The sequence below is a fragment of the Microtus oregoni genome, unplaced genomic scaffold (assembly GCF_018167655.1).
Source record: "Microtus oregoni isolate MIOR12 unplaced genomic scaffold, Mior012 000087F_ref0000451, whole genome shotgun sequence".
Classification (NCBI taxonomy): domain Eukaryota; kingdom Metazoa; phylum Chordata; class Mammalia; order Rodentia; family Cricetidae; genus Microtus; species Microtus oregoni.
Window position 1 is genome coordinate 2,609,789 of NW_024544554.1, and position 19,459 is coordinate 2,629,247.

The following is a 19,459-nucleotide window of genomic DNA, read 5'->3' on the forward strand; positions in this document are numbered from 1 at the left end:
ATGCATAATAAATAAATAAATAAAACAGTTCAATCTCAATAACCCCACTAGCCCTCTGGCTCGGGGTGCCTGGTGACATCTTAGACCACCATCCCTCGCTTCCATTCCAAGGTTCCTCTGCTCCATCCTCAGCGGTTCTCAGAGGCCCTCCCCTGGACCACGGTAACAGGCTAGCAGTGAACTGGCCAGTGGGCTTCTGTTTCTATTCTGTCCTCCAGCCTGCTGCCAGGGTGACCTTTCTAAACAAAGACGCAGAGAGAATGTGGACCCTGTGTGAGAGAGAAGTCCGCTTCGTTTTCAAGGGCCAGAAAGGGGCTGAGATCTTTCTTCCAAGGTCAGTAGTAGCACCTGTTCGCCTGCCCGTGCCCCCTCTCGGGCCATCCAGCAGGTCATCTGCAAACTCTGCAGTGCAGGCACAGCTTACCAGCTCTGCAGCTGATCGAGGCAAGCATTGGGCGGTCCCCCAATACAGGCGCTCTGCTGTCTTCTCTTCCAGTCCACCAACTCGTCGTTGATCAGGACGTTTTGAGTGAGCTCGATGGCGTTCAGCAGCTCTCTTATTTTGTGAATTATTTCCTAAAGGAAAAGGAAGCCCCAGGGGTGTGTGTGTGTGTGTGAATTCACTGGTAACTACTGAACTTGGGAAGATTTTTTAAAGCAAAGCGTGTTTCTCTTCATTCTCAGCTGGGGGGGGGGGGGTCTACTTTCTCCAGGCTGGTGGGGTGGCTCAGCAGGCAAAGATGCTCACTAAGCCCAAGCTTGGTTCCTGGGGCTCACACAGTGGGAAGAGGGGAGGGGCTCCTATAAGTGGTCTCTATCCACCCCCAAACAAAGATGCATTTAAAGAATGAACTTTCTTTTCCCGTTTAAACCGGAAGCAGCCGCTACCTTTCTCTTATTGTCCAGCATTAGGAACATCTTCTGAAGTACCAGCTGTTCTTGCTTCTGGTCACTCTTGGCCACGCCGTTGGCTTCACTTTCTGTCAACAAAGGAAGAGGAGGTAGGCATACATTTGCAAAAAGATCACTCTGACCAAAGCAAGAGTCACACGAGTTTATGTAAAATGTGATAAAAATACGAAGTCTGACTCTTGTTTGAGGTTAATTGATAATTTGACAGAATCTAGAATCACCTGGGGGATAGGCTCCCGGCATGCCTACGCTGGGGACAGACGCCTGTGTTGGGGACAGGTTCCCGGCATGCCTGCACCAGGGACAGAGGCCTGTGTTGGAGGCAGGCTCCTGGCATGCCTGCGAGGGATTACAGTGACTGAAAACCCTACCCGGGCGGTGGGCAGGACTAGTCTCTGGGCAGGAACCCTGGACTATACAACGGGAAGAGGGGACCTGAGTGCAGCATCCTTGTCTCTCTCTGCTTCCAGCTTGTAGATGCGACATGACAGCCGCTTCAAGCTGACGACCACCCCACTGTAAGGAACCGCACTGTGAACTGAGGGCTAAAAGAAAACCCTTCTCCCTTAAGCTGCTTTCGTTAGAGTATTTTCTCACAGCCATAGGGAAAGATACTAAGACAGTATTTACTGGGGGAAAAAATGAGAAAAACGTCTCCTAAGTATATAAACAGCTAAGTGCATCCTGCTTAAACTGAGTACCAGTTCCCGGCAACCCACGTGGATTGGAAAATTATAAATTCCCACGAAAAACTGGAAATCTAGTACTTAAGTCATGGTCCAGGTTTTAGTGCAAAACTTTACCTTAAGTGTACACAAATCTCGTCAGTAGCCTTGAAAAGTAGACAAACAAGAAAGCAGCAGCTGTGGACCCTTTGCCCCGCATCTTCTCCCCCCCCACTAATAATCTGTCCCTACCGACCAGATGATTACCAGGGCGCCATGCTCTGCAGCCTGACCTTTTGGGGTCACTTTAGTTTCTGTTATCATTTTAAAAAGGCAACACTAAAACAGGTGACGTTGCTGTCACACGCGAGCAGTGCTGCGGAGTTAGGACACAGAAACGCCATTTGGGTACCACTCTACCTTTGTCAACAAAGACTGCGTTCTCCTCCCTTAAAACGTCTGACAAAGGCTGGGGACAATTTTGATCGTCACGACTGGGCGTTTCTGGGTAGTACTATGAGCATCTGGTGATGGAACCACAGACGCTGCTAAACACGACACAAGATCGTGCTGCAAAGAAAAATATCTGGTCCAGCAGAACTGGGCACATAAGACACACTGGCCTGGGTCATCAGGAGCCCAAAGCAGACAACCAATCAGAAAACATTTGGCAAACGTTCACTGCTGTAGACAGGGAAAAATACAGAAAACATCTGGCAAATGTTCACTACTGCAAACAGGGGGAAAATACAGAAAACATCTGGCAAATGTTCACTACTGCAGACGGGAAAATGCAGAAAACATCTGGCAAATGTTCACTACAGTAGACGGGGGAAATGCAGAAAACATCTGGCAAATGTTCACTGCTGTAGACAGGGAAAATATAGCCAGAGAACACTGTTTTGATTCTTACCTCTATTCTGCGAGGTTTTGCACTTAAAGTCATATTCATCCTGTAAATCTTCTAGGGTCTTGATTTCATGCTCTATGCACTGCAAATAAAGACAAAAATAAGTTTTCTACCACCCTAAAAGATGAGTCAGCCTTGTAGAGCTCTCATCTTTTACACAAAATATTTCCATAATAAGAATGTAACACTTCAGAGGGCAGAAGAAGCCTGAGGCTTCCCGCTGAAGATAATGCAATGAGAGGAGCCCTGGTACACCCCTTACTGACAGAGCCATCAGATGAGAAAAGAAACAATCAGGAGAGTGGCTTTAGCATGGGGACTTGCTGTCTGGAATGACGTATACTGAAATGCCTGGAAAGTTGATTAGTACACATTGTAGCATGGACTACTGTCCTCTGGTACACTGACTGTATATAACACAGCATCTGTCCCCTCTGGTACACTGACTGTATATATTATAACACAGCATCTGTCCCCTCTGGTATACCGACTGTATATATTATAACACAGCATCTGTCCCCTCTGGTATACCGACTGTATATATTATAACACAGCATCTGTCCCCTCTGGTACACTGACCGTATATATTATAACACAGCATCTGTCCCCTCTGGTACACTGACTGTATATATTATAACACAGCATCTGTCCCCTCTGGTATACCGACTGTATATAACACAGCATCTGTCCCCTCTGGTATAGTGACTGTATATATTATAACACAGCATCTGTCCCCTCTGGTATACCGACTGTATATAACACAGCATCTGTCCCCTCTGGTATACTGACTGTATATATTATAACATGGCACCCTGGGCCTCTGGAACATTGAACTGTGTGCCTGTGTGACTGGGGTGAGCAGGTGTGACTGGGGCAGTCCTGGTGTGACTAGGGTGGGCAGGTGTGCCTGTGTGACTGGGGTGAGCAGGTGTGACTGGGGCAGTCCTGGTGTGACTAGGGTGAGCAGGTGTGCCTGTGTGGTTAACAGGGTCCTCTTTGACACAGCTCAGTTGAACAAACTGGATGTTCATTCTAAAAACAAACCTCGTTTTTCTGAGATCTGGTCACGTGTCTACAATATGCTTTCTCCGGATGTCCCCGACTATTCCCAGGTTAAGGCCACATACTTCTACTTTAGTGGAGCAGTTCCCTAACAGACGGCAGAATAAAGCCACGGCCAGAATTTGGGGTTCAGAAAGGTGCTCCTGTTCCCCAGACCTCCAGCACTACTGAACCTCTCGGCTAGGGGACTTTTCCTATGTCCTATGTCATATGGTGTGGGGTGGACAGGAGGGCCCTCAGTTGTTTGTCTCCCGTCTTGGGGCTTTATCTTAAGGTTGCGGGAGGACCCCTCATTCTAATCAAGTGTGCTGAGCTGTATTTGAATGAGATAGGCTTTGTTCCTCTTCCAAGCCCTAGACTAAATCTGCTCTAGAAGACGCGTCACAGGGAGCTCCGTCTAACTCCAGGGACACCCCGTGAGAAATGTGGCTAGAAAGGGCTGGTAAGTGCAGCATCCAGCTCACTGGACAGCGAGGGCAAAGTCAACCTTGACTGCATGAGCCACAGGAAGAGAAAGAAGCTCAGGGTTTAGAACCCAAAGCAGAGGCCATAAGACATGGAGCTGATCAGTTTGTCTACTTCTGTTTAGAACTTTAGAATGATTGTTTTTCTTTTCAATTTAGATTAGGTTCTAATTAATTAATATAATTTCAAATTATATTAGGTTCACACTTGGAGAAAATGACACATTGTCCCCTTGGAAGTTGTGGAAGAATGCATGTGTCCACTCAGTACTCACCATGACCTGGTCCTTCACGTTTCTGACCTTGCTGTCCAGTTCCTTCTGTTTATCCAGCATCACGGTGTTCTGAATGTTCCCCTCCTGGGCCTTTAATGGGAAACACACCGTTAATAGTCACCCTTTCTCTGACACACTTACTCGCTTGCCTACATGCCAAAGCCAGTCCCGTGCCTTGTAGCCTGCCTACCTCTAAGGCTTATTAGCTATTCCCCCTATATGAATCTAAAACAAAACAAAACAAAAATCCCTCATTTCTCAAGGCCCTGGAAAATGCTGCCAAACTACTATAAAAGCTAAAGAAGGGTAGGCGTATTCGTGCCAAGGGTTTGTATAAGTTTCTATTAACATATCTGTGTAATTGAATGAAGCGTGCAAGCATTACTTCAAGTTTGTCAAATTCTGTGCACAGGTTATGCGCACGTAGTCCATAACTATTACCTTACGACCTTGTGATTCAAAGTCTCTCTAGGCCAGCAACACCTTCGTCTGACAGCTTTCCTGAAGTGCAATCACAGGCCCTAATCCAGAGGCTAAATCAGAATCACATCCCCTCCATCCTAGTGATTCAGGGGTCCACCAAAATTCAAAGGTACCGCCACTCGAGACCAGCGAGGCCGCTGTTCCACTACAAAATCTACAGTCGATACAGATCTGGGTTCTGGAGGGAGTCATGCGTCCTGACAGAGGGTTCAGACATCAGCACCTGTGTTCACCACCTCGGGACATACCTAAGCTGGGGCAATGCCAGACAATACTCCGGACCTAGCTGTGAGTGGTAAGACAGCAACTGTATCTGCAAGATCCTAGCAAACGCTGTGCCCATCAGCTGTGCCTGCATGGCCTTCGCAGCCCGGACTCGACCTAGATTTGACTAGGCACCAGGAATGCTTGCCCCACGGAGAGGTGTAAGCAAATGTATTTCCCCTCGTGCTTCTCGGTCTTCACTATTACCTTTCAAAATACCTTATATTTTATCTCTTTAAACTAATAGAAAAAAAGCATTAAAACTGCACAAAGTAATGATCACGTGACATTTCAACAGCTTATCAACCATTGGGTAATGTTTTGGTCAGAGCAAGCACACACAACACTTCTCCACGGCAGACGGTTCGGCATCACCGTACAGTTGAGCACCATTGGCTTCTCTGGGCTATGTAGTGACCATTGGAACAGTTCCTCTACAGTGAAGTTGCATGGTAGAGCCGCCTCTTTGAAACCGAAGGTCTATAAAACATTTACAATCTATTCTTTCATTCTGAGACAGTCTTCCGTACCCAGAGAAGCCTTGAACTGTAACTGAGCGTGACCTTGAACTCCTCAGACACTGGCGCAAGTCCTGAGATTATAGGCTTACACTAACTACCATGCTACCCCGGAAGTTGATTCTTACATTTAACGTGATCATATTCTATCTTTACCATATTTAGTGGGAAGTTTACAACTTCCCAGCGCTTTGAGGTACCATCTTCATAACACACATTTCTAGCTGAGTTTATTTCTCAGTGTTCCTGTTCCTGCTCATTTTTCCACTCAGAAGACAGCCCCTCGAAGCCATGGTTCATTATAGATGGCTATAGTATGCTGCCACTCTCTCCCATTCTATTTGAGTTTCTCGGGCATTCCTTGCTATTAATTTCCATTCATTTTTCACAAGGATTTAAAAATGGTCTTGGACAGCTTTAGAACACATATTACAATTGTTATTAGGACTGCATTAAAATTATTAACTAACTCAGCGAAAGCTCACAGTTGACGATCTTAATGCGCATGCTTTTTTGGTCTCGTTGGGATTTGGGCATATTTTAGAACAGCTTCCTACAGACAAGGGTGGCCCTCAACATTCTGTGTGGCCTGGACGCCTGACCTTCCTCTTCCCCCGAGCTGTGGAATGACTGACAGGTTGCACACCACCACAACCACTTCAACTACTGAGCTCGCGGTTTTGTCATAACTGCGTTGGCCCACACCACCAGCACGGCAGACGGACGCACAGAGGAAGTACCAGTCGCCCGCACTGCGTGTTGCTGACATGCTGGAATTTTCCAGGGAACTACTGTCTCTAGAACATGACATGAGGAAGAGACTGTACGGCAGCTCATCAATGAGAAAGCCACCAGCTCTTATCTGTAAGACGTTTCCTCAACCATGGGCTCAAGACTTTATCAGAACTCTCTAGAATTTTTGCAGAGAAGTCAAGGCTTTTTCTTCTTGTATCTTGTAAGACAGAGAATTACACGAACAGATTTCCCAGGAACCCTACCTTTGCAACCGCTAATAAACCCTACTTATCGTGAAATACACTTTTTATAGTTCAGCACTCAATTCGGTTCCATGCCCTTTTACTTAGGATTTTTGTGCAGATATCACACAGACAGCCATGAGCAAATCTGGTCTGTGACTGTTTCCTGCCCTGGTTTTTATCAAGCTCCACAGAAAGTTATGTTGTTGTTGTTGTTTTCCATTTCAGCAGAAGTTCGAGACATCTGACTACTAGCAGTTTCAGATGTATGTGAAAAGGACTGGCATCCAGAGTCCCATATGTCACCTCACAACGGTGACGACGAAAGGGACTTCTATGGCCATTCGGAATGAGTCACTTCCCTGTGTAGCTCCCATAAGGAGGTTCCTGCCCATTCTAGGAGATATTCGCTGGGGTCTGCTTCAAAGCCATGTGGGTGCCCAACCGAGGAAAAGGTCCCTGGAGGATCCTGACTTCCTGGTCCCCTCCCAAACTATCAAAGCTAGCTGGGTGACCAGGGTGCGGACAGGAAATGTTAAGAATAGGACACACTCCCTTACAGCTGCCTTATTGATGAACGATGCTTGGTGGAGTCCAAGCATCCCCCTGTTTCAGTCCGTTCATGTGACTCTGGTATTTCCCTCTTGCCCCCACTCCTCTGCCCTACGCCCATCTCCTGTTAGGAAATGGCTTCTTTGGGACCATATTGGCACCCATTTAATGCCAAGATCATTAAGACCACTCTACAGCTTTTAACAACCCAGCAGCCACAGAGGCATCAAAGGCAGCAGACGAAACATTAGAGTCTCCCAGAAAACTATGTGTAATGTAATTTTTTTTTCTAAAAATTCTATTGAGAAACAATGTGCCTCTTACTCTCCCTAAGCTGCACCCCACCCGACCCCACAACTGAGACTTTCCTTCACATCCAAAGGGGCCTTGGCAAAGGGTGCAACCCTCAGGGGTCATCGGGGTGGCTCAAAATGAACCTCTCCCCCAAGTCGTATGTATTTCTAACCAGCAGTCCAAAAGCGGGCAAGCCTTCAAGTCCCTATGAGGTAGCCAGAGGGCGGGACTGGTATGGCAGAACGGAGATTGCCCGTGCTGCCTGCAATGCCCACGCTAGGCTCGAGGTCAAACGTGAAGGGTGGCAAACCAGTGTGCAGAGGTGGGCAGTCTCTCCTTCTGTCAAGCTGGTGTATCTGACACACGAGGAGAGCCACCGCATGCTGCCGCTAACATGGAAAGTCCGCATAAAGAAAAACCCCCTCTGCAGGCTTCTTACACACACGCCAGCTGGGGATCAGCCTGCTCCGCTAGGAGCCAAGGCAGCCAGATCTCACTGTGATTCTGATATACATGCATTAGGACAGGTACCAACTGAGCCGTGCAGCTTCAGGTTAGGACAAACAACATTACATGCATAGCACGTCAAAGCGTCTTCGCCATCGTAGGCGAACAGTATCTAAACGCCCGAGGGAAGCACGGGTTCTCCAGGACTGTGGCAAAGAGGTCACAAAAGCAGGGAGAAAGGCCTTCGCCAGCACTGACCTTTGCCCCCTTTTCCCACTGTAGCGGAGTTCACTTCGTTACCTACTGACAAAACACACAAGGCACAGATTTTACTGTGCCCTCTGCATGCTCCTCCCAGGCTTGGGATGGTTTGGCCAGAGCTCGTGCGACATTGGCTTCACAGCCACCTGCCTACCTGGTCCTCAAGTCCCTCGACACTTCTCAAGAAAGGAATGAAAAATGCCGCCCGCAACAGCCAAAGCCTCACTGAACCCAGTTGCTGGGCAGGCCTACAGGATGACTAGCGAAACTGTGACCCCAAAGCCAGTAATACTAGAACTCTGATTCATCCACGGTTTGATGTCTGAACATCCGCGGGCGTCTTCATCTCGTTCAAACTGAAGCTTTCATTTTCCTAATGATTTTTCTCTTACTCTCCCAAACCTGCCGTGTCCTAGAAACGTCCTCGTCCTGCCTTGCTCTGGCTTCTCCCTCAGCAGGCAACATTCTCCGAGAGACTCAAGCCACAACTGCAGAGCGGTCCTTCACCGTCCCCAACACAGCCTGAATTGCGGGGCTTTTCCTGTCTCCAGGAACTCGGAGTACACCTGCCATGGCCAACCTCCCCCCCCCCAACTCGATGATTCTGTCTGCCTCCATTCCTGACCTGCCCTCTTCACACACAGGCCCCGCCCAGCCATGGCATCAAGCAGCGTGGCATCTCCACCTCTGCCAGCAAGCACCTCGATTCCAAGCCCATATTCTCATTAGGAGTCAACTCCACTAGACAAGGGTGCTTCTTAAAGCACTGTTCTAGAAAATTCCTGGATCTGACCATCCCTGCTTCCTGGAGTTAAAAAGTCAGGGGTGTATTTATCAGTGACTTAAGAAAGGCCCTGGCAATATCTGTGAAATACACGATGTATTTCATACATTTCCCTCCTAACAGTTAGTACCGCTTAGAATAAAGTACCTGATTAAATCTCTGGGCATTTTCCAAAATCTTCCTCTCTTCCTTCAGGCAATTATGGATGATCATGGACATCTGTACGGGATCTTCCTGGAAGTTATCCTAGACACAGGTGATAAGGGTAAATAAAAATAAGTTTCGGAATAGCCACAGGTGGTAATGGAATGGAATATGAGGATCATTGGGATTTGGGCAACCGTGAAAGGTTTCCAAACATGCAGACTACAAGTACATTAAATCAGATAGATAAGGACCCTGAAGTGGACTCTGGCATTGCTTCCGTGTGGCACCGGTCTACTCCATGACGCCTTGCTTCTGAGCACACGAGCATGGGCGCTGTGCACAGCATCTGCCTTCACACAGCACAACGCCAGGGTCCAAAACAAACAGCCTGACTGCAGACAGCTGCCTGGGATGGACAGTAGGGTTGGAGTTGACAAAGTTTCTGCTCTTACGGGGAACACAAGGGCTTTACTTATGGAAATGAATTTTATTCAGGTCTTTTAATTTTATCATATTAGACATAGACTTCATGACTGTGTAGGTAAATTGGATTCCATCTTTAATAAACGGTAGAATTGCAAGGATGTCAAAGAATCTTTTTAAAATAAATTTCTATTTATTTATTATCAATAAATGCCTGAGCAGTATTAACTATTTTATATACTGAGACGCATGAAGTTGTGGAAAAATTTCTTGGGTAAAACGTGGTCATGAGTAGAAAGTCTGTAAAATCTTTGTTTGGTACACGTCTTTCTATTCCTTAAGAAGCTTATCGTATGCCCACTAAATCTGACTTAAGGGATTTTTTTTTTTTTGCTGTTGTTATTTTGTTTTGGTTTTTGTTTGTTTTTGGTTTTTCGAGACAGGGTTTCTCTGTAGCTTTGGAGCCTGTCCTGGAACTCACTCTGTAGACCAGGCTGGCCTCGAACTCACAGAGATCCGCCTGTCTCTGCCTCCCGAGTGCTGGGATTAAAGGCGTGGGCCACCACCGCCTGGCGGTTTTTGGTTTTTTGAGACAGGGTCTTTATGTAGTCGTAACTGTCCTGGAACTCCCAAAGTCTCCCTGCCTTTGCCTCCTTGAGTGCTGGGATTAAAGGTGTGTACCACTGTTGGCCACCACGCCCAGTAACATATTTTTATAGAAAACAAAATTACTCCTTTTATAAATTAGGACAAAAATTACTTTGTCTTACCAAATTTGAGCAATTTGATTTAAAAAGAAAATATTTTCGTATGTGGATCCTGAGGGTTTGGGGCAGTATTAAGTGTAAAAAATTCAGAGTTTCAGGCAGGCCAAGCAGGCACTCTGAGCACTGACCATACCCCACACCTCTTCCTAAATGCTCTAGTATCCATTGCCTGTAATCCTGAAGCCAACTGCCTTCTGTTAGAACATGGAGACAATGCACGACATAGGAACTATTCGTGATAATCTCCAACTAATTCCTCAACACAGCAACTGAAGTAAACTGTACTTGTAACTAGAAAAAAAATTCATCTCAAGCGTTCTGTTTTCACGGTCAAGGCTATTGTGCAAAGTACTGGCAGCCACAAATTCACCACCAAGCAGCCTGAATAGGAGCAAAATTTTATCAACTTAATATGATTTCCCATCTCACTGATAGCAGCTCACAGACCTCTTCAGAGAGAAAACAGAATAGAAGGCTTCCAACTACCTATGGTGAAATGTTTTGTTGTGTCCCATGAAAGCTTTCGTTTCTGTTAAAACAAGAAAGTGTTATGCAATAGAAAAAGCGTGGTGGCCAGGCTAAGGGCACGCTGGGGGGACATCTGAAGAGCCAGTGGTAGACAAGTCTGCCAGAAGCAAGGCAAAGTGGCTCTGGTCCAAGTCACTCACGCACTGGGCCCCAAGTGGGCCAGACCTTCCTGGAGTATCTTCATCTGGACCCACAAGGGCTTAAGATTCATTCAGCTGATCGCTAAAATTTCTTGGAGCTTAGTGAGTTACTGTAGCTCACTGTTCTGAAAATGAAGCCCCTTTCCTTTGGTCTCAATAGTAACAATTTTTAGTGAAACAAAGTTTTACAGCATGACACTTAAACCTGAAATCTTTTGTGCGTTTATAAAATGAATTGAACGCCAGGTGGTGGTGGCGCATGCCTTTAATCCCAGCACTTGGGAGACAGAGGCAGGTGGATCTCTGTGAGTTCGAGGCCAGCCTGGTCTACAAGAGTTAGTTCCAGGACAGGCTCCAAAGCTACAGAGAAACCCTGTCTCGGAAAAAAAAAAATGAATTGAAATTGTATTGATTTATGTTTTATAAGCGTTCGCCACATAAAGAGAGTTCCTTTGTCCCTGTAACTTCTCTGAACACCAGCGAGTGGGTGCTGAGCATCTGCTGAGCGGAAGTACGGGAGAGGCTTGAAGTAAGCGCAGAGATGGTTCCAGTAACGCACAATGCCGGTTCGTACCTGAAGATTGCGCTTGCTTTTCCTTATGTTGTGCTGCAACAGAAAGTTATTCTCCAGAGAAAAGCGGCTGTACTGATCATCCAGCTGGGAAAGCAGGTCATGGAAGCGGATGGTGGCAAAGGAATCGTCATTGGCAGCGTGCTCCCTAGGAGAACGGAATTTACAGCTCATTCCAGACACTACTTACAACACACGAAAAGAAATGCTGCTTCCCTTCCGGACAGTGTCCAAAGATAACGCGTTTCTTAGGCTTATTTTTTTTCTTCTTGCTTTTATTAGCAATTTACATAGTGTTATTATCATGTTATTGCATAGTCTTATTAGTATTATTAGCAATTTGCATAGTGTTATTACCATGTTATTGCATAGTCTTATTAGTATTATTAGCAATTTGCATAGTGTTATTACCATGTTATTGCATAGTCTTATTAGTATTATTAGCAATTTGCATAGTGTTATTACCATGCTATTGCATAGTCTTATTAGTATTATTAGCAATTTGCATAGTATTTCTGTTCTACACAACTGACGAAAAATTATAGAAAGTATCAGAGATTGTCCAGAAAAACTATTCGTGGTATTTATCCCCAGACAGAAAAAAACCAACAGGGGCCTGGACTTTCTATATCAAATACTTTCAGAACGTTTAGAGTTTTTGCCATTAGCAAATAATGTGTTTAAGACTGGGAAGTACTTAAAGACTCATGGCTTCGGTTTTATGGCTACTGGGGAGATTCAGTTTCTGTAAACACAGCTCCAAGGCGACCTCATCGACAGATATCTTTGAAACACACTCCACTCCCTCGCCAGGGGGTTTTGCTCACCAGTCCTGCTTTTCCAGCCACTGGGCCAGGTACTGTCTGATTTCCATGGGAAAGCTATCATCGTACAGCTGGTGAACCTGCTCCAGGAACTTGGAGTCCAGCTGCTGAAGTTCGTACCACTGAGACATCGTCTGCAGGAAGAACACGCACATGTGAACAGGCAGCTCCGGCTCCGGGCGGAGCCGCTGAAACGGCGGGCTCTCACCCTTCCTCACGCGGAGACCCTTTAAGACAGCCGTACCCCGTGGTGGTGATCCCCAACCATACAATGTTTTCAGAGGTGCTTCCTAACTGTCCTTTTGTGATGGAATGCAAATATGCTTTGGAGATGGAGGTTTCTCGAGGGGATCGAGAACCACTACTCTACCCTGACAGTCTCTGAAAAGCACGACGTGAATGGTATCTATATTTAATATTCATCTTTATTGAATTTTGGAATCATTTTTTTTTCTTCTGCAGAAAACATATCCCCAGGTCTTTACTCAAAGGTCGGCGCGGCCTACACTAGCCGTCTTGCTTCAGGGATAGCCACCCCTCCCTGGAAAACACTACCCCTTCGCTTGACAGATTTTTCTGCAGAGCGCTCGTTTCTCACCCAGACCCATCTCATATTTTCCTTTGTACTTCATTACCTTTTCTGTTAAAGAAAAGGAAAGGGAACAAGGTCTAGTAAGCTGGGGAATCCAATAATATTTACAAAGGAATCTCTACTTTTTCTCAAACAAGCAGAAAAGAAAAAACATTCTTAGAATGAAGATATCGCAAGCACTTCCTAAAACTTTTCTACTAAGTACAGCCCATTTTAAAGCTTGTATTTTATTTCAAGATTGTTACGTTTTATTTTTTGCATGCGTGGCACCACATTATGAGTGGAAGTCGGAGGCCAGCCTGCGGAGCTGAACCATGTGCGGTGTGTCATCTCCCTGGACGGAAACAATAGCCGTGCCTGGCACACCACACCTGAGATCAGGGCACTTGGAAAAGCGGAGCCAAAAAGGCCGCGAATTCAAGGTCAGCCTGAGCCGCGTGCTGAGTGCTAGCCTAGTGTGCAAGGTTACGCAGGGAGTCACCGTGTCAGAACAAAGCAACCACGCTAAACGGCACTTGAAGGGATAAAATAGATAAATAGGAAGCATCACGGCATTCCCTAATTTAAGGGACTCTTAAGAACACATTTTGTATGGCCATCAGGTAACAGGTCACGCACCGGTGCACACGGGCATCACTTCATGCAAATCTAGTCCTGCCAGACCTCTGGGGAAGGTCTGCATCCGGTGGGGTCTAGAGGTGTGTGGATATTCAGACATGCTTCTGCGCATTCGTGGGCACGAATGAAGTCACGTCTGCCGCACGAAAATGGACTACAAAACTAGCTGCCATTTCAAGTACTAATAAAAAAGAACTCCAGCCCACCCACCATGTGGCACGTCCGTGGAGCAAATTGATATTTTACATCTGGTTTACCTCTGTTGACGTCCAAATCAGTCCTACTCAGCCCTGTTAGGGACGTGCCTAAAGCAAATATGAGGGACTGTCAGGCCATGGCGCCTGTGTAAGCTCCACTGGATACAAACCTGTCCATCGAGAGACCCATCCTGACAAACCCAGAACCAAGTTAATATTCTCATGAAACCCGAGACTGGCAAGACTCTCAATCGCCTGGCTCTAACAGAGTTTGGGGGTGACTTCTTCCTCTGCAGTCTTAGGACCAGCTGTCTCTGCACCTCCAACAAACATGCTACCCTCCCAATCTAGCCTGTGCCGCAGACTGGACCACGCTGCTGCCAACAAAGGTCTGTCTGTATAAACGACCCTTCTTCCTAAAGCTATCTGTCATGCCCACATCTGCTTGCCCTGCTTATTACAGCATCAGCTCCAATCTTCCCTGTGAAGTGTATGACTGTCTCCCACGGTATTGTAAGCATCAGCGACTCGGAGGGGGTACATTTTGCTATTAGCATCCTCTGAACCCCAGACAGTGCCCGGTATATGGCTTTAATCATAAACGTTACTGAGCACGGTACAGTGTGTCCTACTGAAACCTGGGATGTTTCGGTAGGCTTTGGGCAGCAACAGTCAAACCCCATGACGATCCTACAAGTTTGAGTCTGGCAACCTCACTGAGCAATCGGGGCTCAAGTCGTTTCGCCCAGATAAAAACAGCTTTCACCCACCTGTACACTTACTACTCCGTGGTAGCCCGGGAGTTATTATTAAGTAATAATTACACTATTAGTGCTGCTTCGGTAACTACATATCACTTTTACGTTCCAGAAAACTGCTTACAGGCATGACTGAGATTCCAAATGCATTGACTTCCACGAACACTTACTGGACTGTGAAGAACACTTACTGAACTGTCTCCGGGTGCAGGCTGGGGATTCAACAACAAGCAACCGCCAAACACAGCAAATTGGGTGCCTGTTGCGTGCGCGCACGGGGTGGCAGTGGCTCTGGAGACGGGACAGAGCTGCTACAACTGCGGAAAGAAGAAAACGGAAAGTGGCCAGGCGGTGAGGCGAGCAAGGGTTAAGTGGGAAAGTGCAGAGTCTTCCGGGAGACCCTTCTATTGCACAAGTCTATTGCGATTACCCAACCGTGTGGACGGCCAGGGTAAGGGCTCCAAGAAGAGCCATGAGCTAAGCAGAGGGTCCCCGGTGATGCGCGGTGCCAGGTCACCTGCAGGCAGCGGACCCCGCACCTGGAGGGGCGCCCCACTCCGCCCTCACCCGCACCCGGCACTCACTCACTGCACGCGGGTGCCCGAGTCGGGGCAGATCTCCCTGCGCCGCTCAGCTGCGTCCCAAGAGGGTCTGAGGGGCGCGGTTCCCGCGGTCGCCAGGAGCCTCGACCGACTCAGCGCTGGGGGGAAAACGAAAGCACCGGGCTGAGGAAAAGGCCGAGGGCGCCCCGCCTCCTCCCGCACCAGCCAATCAGCAGCGGGATTTAGCCGGCTGTTCCGTGAGCGCGCCACCTCCCCGCCGCGCGCGCGGTGTGGCTGCGTCTCGGTCTTCCTGTCCCTCGTGTCCCATCCTGTCCCTCCCCCGTCCCCCCCCCCCCATCCCCCTGGGTAAGAAAGCTGGGGCTCCGCTACGCGGTGCAAACCGCAGACTGGAGGCTCTGTTTACAAGTTTGGAGAACAACGACAGGGAAGCTCTGTGCTTGCGGAGGGTTAGTCTCGGAGACCCAGCTTTAAGTAGCTGCATCGCTGAGAAGGCAGAGTTGGGGACTGGCGATTACCTGCCATGTTTCGAAAGCCAGGGGATGTCCGCTTTACTTACCCGGTTTAAAAACCTTCAACACAGGGACTTAACTTTAACTCAGCAGTTAAGACAATTTTCTCTTGCAGGGCACAGACGTTGGTTGGATCCCTGGTCCCCACATGGAAGTTCCAGAAGATGTGGTGCCCTCTTCTGACATATAGGCACCGAGCATGCAGGTGGTGTACATGCATACATGCGAGCAAAACACATGACATAAAATGAATAAATCTAATTAAGAAGTTTAAGAAAAACATAGCCGGGCGGTGGTGGTAATCCCAGCCAGCACTTGGGAGGCAGTGGCAGGCGGATCTCTCTGTAAGTTCGAGGCCAGCTGGTCTACAAGAGCTAGTTCCTGCAATTAACACCTTCATTGTTGAAATTTTCCTCCCTTGTCATCATGAGGATAGAACCTCCTTGCTCCTTTGCTCCTTCCTGGACTTCTCTTCTCTATGGCCCCCATCTCCATTACTAAACCACTAACCGCAAATGTCAGGACCTCATCTCCCCTTCTCCCATTGTACTTTTGGTGGCCTCCCCAGCAGCTTCCATGTTCTGGGTCAATCCTAGATGTATACCAACCCTTGGCTTTCCTCTAAGCTCCACGGCCCCCCTGTCCGGGGATACCTAGTGACTCTTTAAACCAGTTAAACTCAGAATAAAAGTCATCAGCTGCGTGCCTTCTTCCTGCTCTCCAGCGCTTGGTCCTTAAGCTTCCTTGGGGCTTGCTCCTATCCCCAAAGTTTCATTGATTTCTTCCTACCTCTTCCACCGCCCCGAACTCTAGCCTGAATTACGGCATTAGCTTCCCACATGACTGCCTTCTTTCAGCTCGCCCCTCCCACTTAGTTCAATCTCCATGTAGTCATTTTAGTGATCTTTATCTAATTGCAAAACTGATCGTGTCATTCCAAACTCAAAAAATATTAATCATGGCTTTTCTTGTTTGCTCCTATACAATTCAAATTTCTCAATGTATTCTCTAAAGCCGTGTTCCCCTATCACCTTCTGAATAACTTGTGCCATATTTTTCATTGCTTGCCTCAGCACTTTTATTCTCTGAATAAGCCAAGCTCTTCCCCCTCCACGCACACTCCTCTCACCAGTCCGTGCTGTCTTTGGAAAGTCCCCTGAGCCAACATCTGTGCTCGCCAAATTATTTGATGGGTAACTCATCTTAAAAAAATCTCAGAGCAGACGTCCGTTCTCCGACAGGTATAACGGAGGCCGGCTAGATCTTCTGGGAATGTGTACCTACAGAATCGATCGGTTCCTTCAGATAGATGGCTATTGAATCAAGCCTCGAATAGCGCAGCAACTTTGGGTAGGAGAAGGATCTAAGAAACTTCCCAGGGGTGTGCACACACACACGCATATTACAGCCAATGTTCTTTCTCCCCATCTGTATAGTTTATTGTCACACATCCACCCTCACCAAGTCATCCCGGAGCTCTCAATGTCCCTGCCTTTCTTCCTGTCTGAGATCTACTTGTCTAATTACCTAATTAAATGTGTCTGTATTTTGCCCTCAAAGTTTTCATTGTAATTCTTTATGTTTTTTGAAGTCTTCAAGGGCTATTGTCACTAAAAGTTACAGTTTCTGAAAAGAAATCTCTTTCTTATGTTGTAGGAACTACCATGTAACACATCAGCTTCTGAACTGGACGGGGAGCAGGGGAGCAGGGGAGCACACAGGGCCTCAAAGAACAACAGCAACTGAGGAAAGCTGGGAGCAGAGTGGGGTTTGGGGAAGAGATTGTCCAGTGCCCCGAAAGTCAGCCCTGAAAACACACATGCAAACAACATTATGCAGATTGAACAGATTATACTTAAGTTATATACATGTAATAACAATTGGTGAAAAAAAGAGGCCACGACTCTAAAGGAGAGCAGGGAGGGGTATATGGGACAGCTTGGAGGGAGGAAAGGGAAAAATACAATTATAATCTCAAATTTTAAAAAATGAAACGCAAGCAAAAGAAACACACGAAAAATTTCCAAAACCAAAACAGAAACCTAGAAGAAAGATACTTCCAAATACGTGATACCATTTTGCAAGATTCAACTCAGGAAGTTGAATCTTTGTAACAACAATATCAAGTATGCAGAAGACATAAAACTAAAAAAAAAAAAACAATGGCATATCTGGTAAATTGTAATTTTCCAATCTTGTTTTTCTTCCTAACTCGTCATGGGCTCACTGAGAATAGAGGGTACCTCTCTGTGCCCTGACTCAGGCTTGTGGCTTCTTCCAGTAAAAGGAATGTAGTTGGAATTGTAGGAATTGTAACTGTCAGAGAAGGAATTGTAACTTGCCATGCTCCTTGGCATCCATTTGTTATTGTTTTCTCATTCTTTTTTCCAAGAAGTGGTATTCCCAGGTGCAGCTGCTCCTACTGCTTGATCCAGGAGAAAGTCCAAGGCAACCCCCTCGAGCCTGATGCCTGGAGAACTGGCCCATACTGGCTCTCACTGTGTATCTGAGATCCCCCCCCCCGCAACCCCTTCGAATCAGCTGCTTTCCAGATGACAAAATAATCATTCTAATCTTAACAGGTTAGAACGCTGCTGCTGGCCATATTGCCAATAGGGTACAATGTAAAACAACGAATACAAAGACTTGCATTGGGCTTGAAGGAAAGGGCCAGGCTATGACAAGCGTCCCTTCAGTCACTGGAAATCAACCAGAAGAATCAGGTAAGAAGAAATTGTGCTTTACCATGCCTGAACTGGTATGTAGACAAAAGGAAGTCCATGGTGGTGAGGAACCTAGGAGCCACGTTGTACAACGGATAACGAAGGCACTGGACTAACTCGTGATTCGTGATGGTGAGGGGAAGGACTCCTAGAAAGTGTTCTGAATCTCTCATTTCAGGAACATTTCTTTTTCCTTGGAAAAACAACAATCAAGATCATCCTTATTCCTTATCCACCCCTTCTTGTATTCTGTCTTTCTCTTACGTTAATCGACTATACCTGTCTTGTTGCATTATGGCCATTATTAAATAAATATTACGGCAGCTAGAAATAGAAGCACTCAAATAGAAACGCCACCAGGCAAGGCGAATGGATAGATAGCATCTACACAGTCCTTCACCCAACGTGGGACTTTCAGTGGCCACCATGCTCGCGTCTGCTTTCTGCTCCTCTCTGCAATGCAGCTGCTTACTGACTTCCTTAACAGATGGAGGGAACGTTCTCCTCAACCTTTGAATCTGGGCTGGCCTGTGACTTGTTTTGAACACTATTAGGTAACAGATAAGACTTTGTATCAGTTGGAGCCCTGTTATGTCTGGGCAAGTGAGGTCAGCCTTTTGAGGGATGAAGGACGATGGGCCACTGTGGGGGCAGTGCTGTCCTCCAGGGTTGCACGTTAGATTTGTGCGAACACTCGGGCAATTTCAGACGGGCCTGATCCAGAGCATTGGCTGGTCTTTACCAGCAGTGGTAAATGACTGTTTTGCCAACTTGTATTTATTGCACATGTGTTCTGTGTTCTATGTTATATACCAGATTATTTAAATGCCTTTATTGTACATGTGTTATGTGTTCTATGTTATCTACCTGATCACTGATGCAGATCTTACAGAGAGGCAGGGAGCAGAGAATATCAAAACTGAAACCTAAACCAAAAATTCTTAAGTGGAACAAGCCTATTTCCCATCCCCAAGGCATTTGGCCTGGAACATCTCTTCAAGGAATGCCTTACCCTGTGTGTGCCTATGACTCGCTCATCAAAAGACTGGGCAGGTATGAGATATGGGGTATTTCCTCACAACCTTGATCTGTTTCAACAGGGCAGCTTAATGTCCAGCAAATAAATGTATAGCAAAATGTTCACAGACTTCTCTTGCCTCTCAGGTGACCTATTCTAACTTAGCTATACCTTCTAATAGGTATAACTAAGTTAGACCTATTATAACTTAGC

At 46.7% G+C, this 19,459-nt stretch overlaps 1 protein-coding gene across 1 annotated transcript in view; it reads right to left on the reverse strand.

Moving 5' to 3' along the window:
- Positions 1 to 15,155, reverse strand: part of LOC121442179 (signal transducer and activator of transcription 1-like) — a 38,076-nt gene extending 22,921 nt beyond the window's left edge. The window contains exons 1-9 of the mRNA XM_041643613.1: positions 15,018 to 15,155; positions 14,625 to 14,750; positions 12,272 to 12,402; positions 11,448 to 11,592; positions 9,016 to 9,114; positions 4,289 to 4,378; positions 2,491 to 2,569; positions 889 to 980; positions 425 to 576 (exon numbers count right to left, since the gene is read on the reverse strand). Coding sequence (XP_041499547.1) covers positions 425 to 576; positions 889 to 980; positions 2,491 to 2,569; positions 4,289 to 4,378; positions 9,016 to 9,114; positions 11,448 to 11,592; positions 12,272 to 12,399 — 785 coding nt within the window. The 5' untranslated portion in view covers positions 12,400 to 12,402; positions 14,625 to 14,750; positions 15,018 to 15,155. The remainder of the gene's footprint in view (positions 1 to 424; positions 577 to 888; positions 981 to 2,490; positions 2,570 to 4,288; positions 4,379 to 9,015; positions 9,115 to 11,447; positions 11,593 to 12,271; positions 12,403 to 14,624; positions 14,751 to 15,017) is intronic.
- Between the last annotated feature and the right edge of the window lie 4,304 nt (positions 15,156 to 19,459).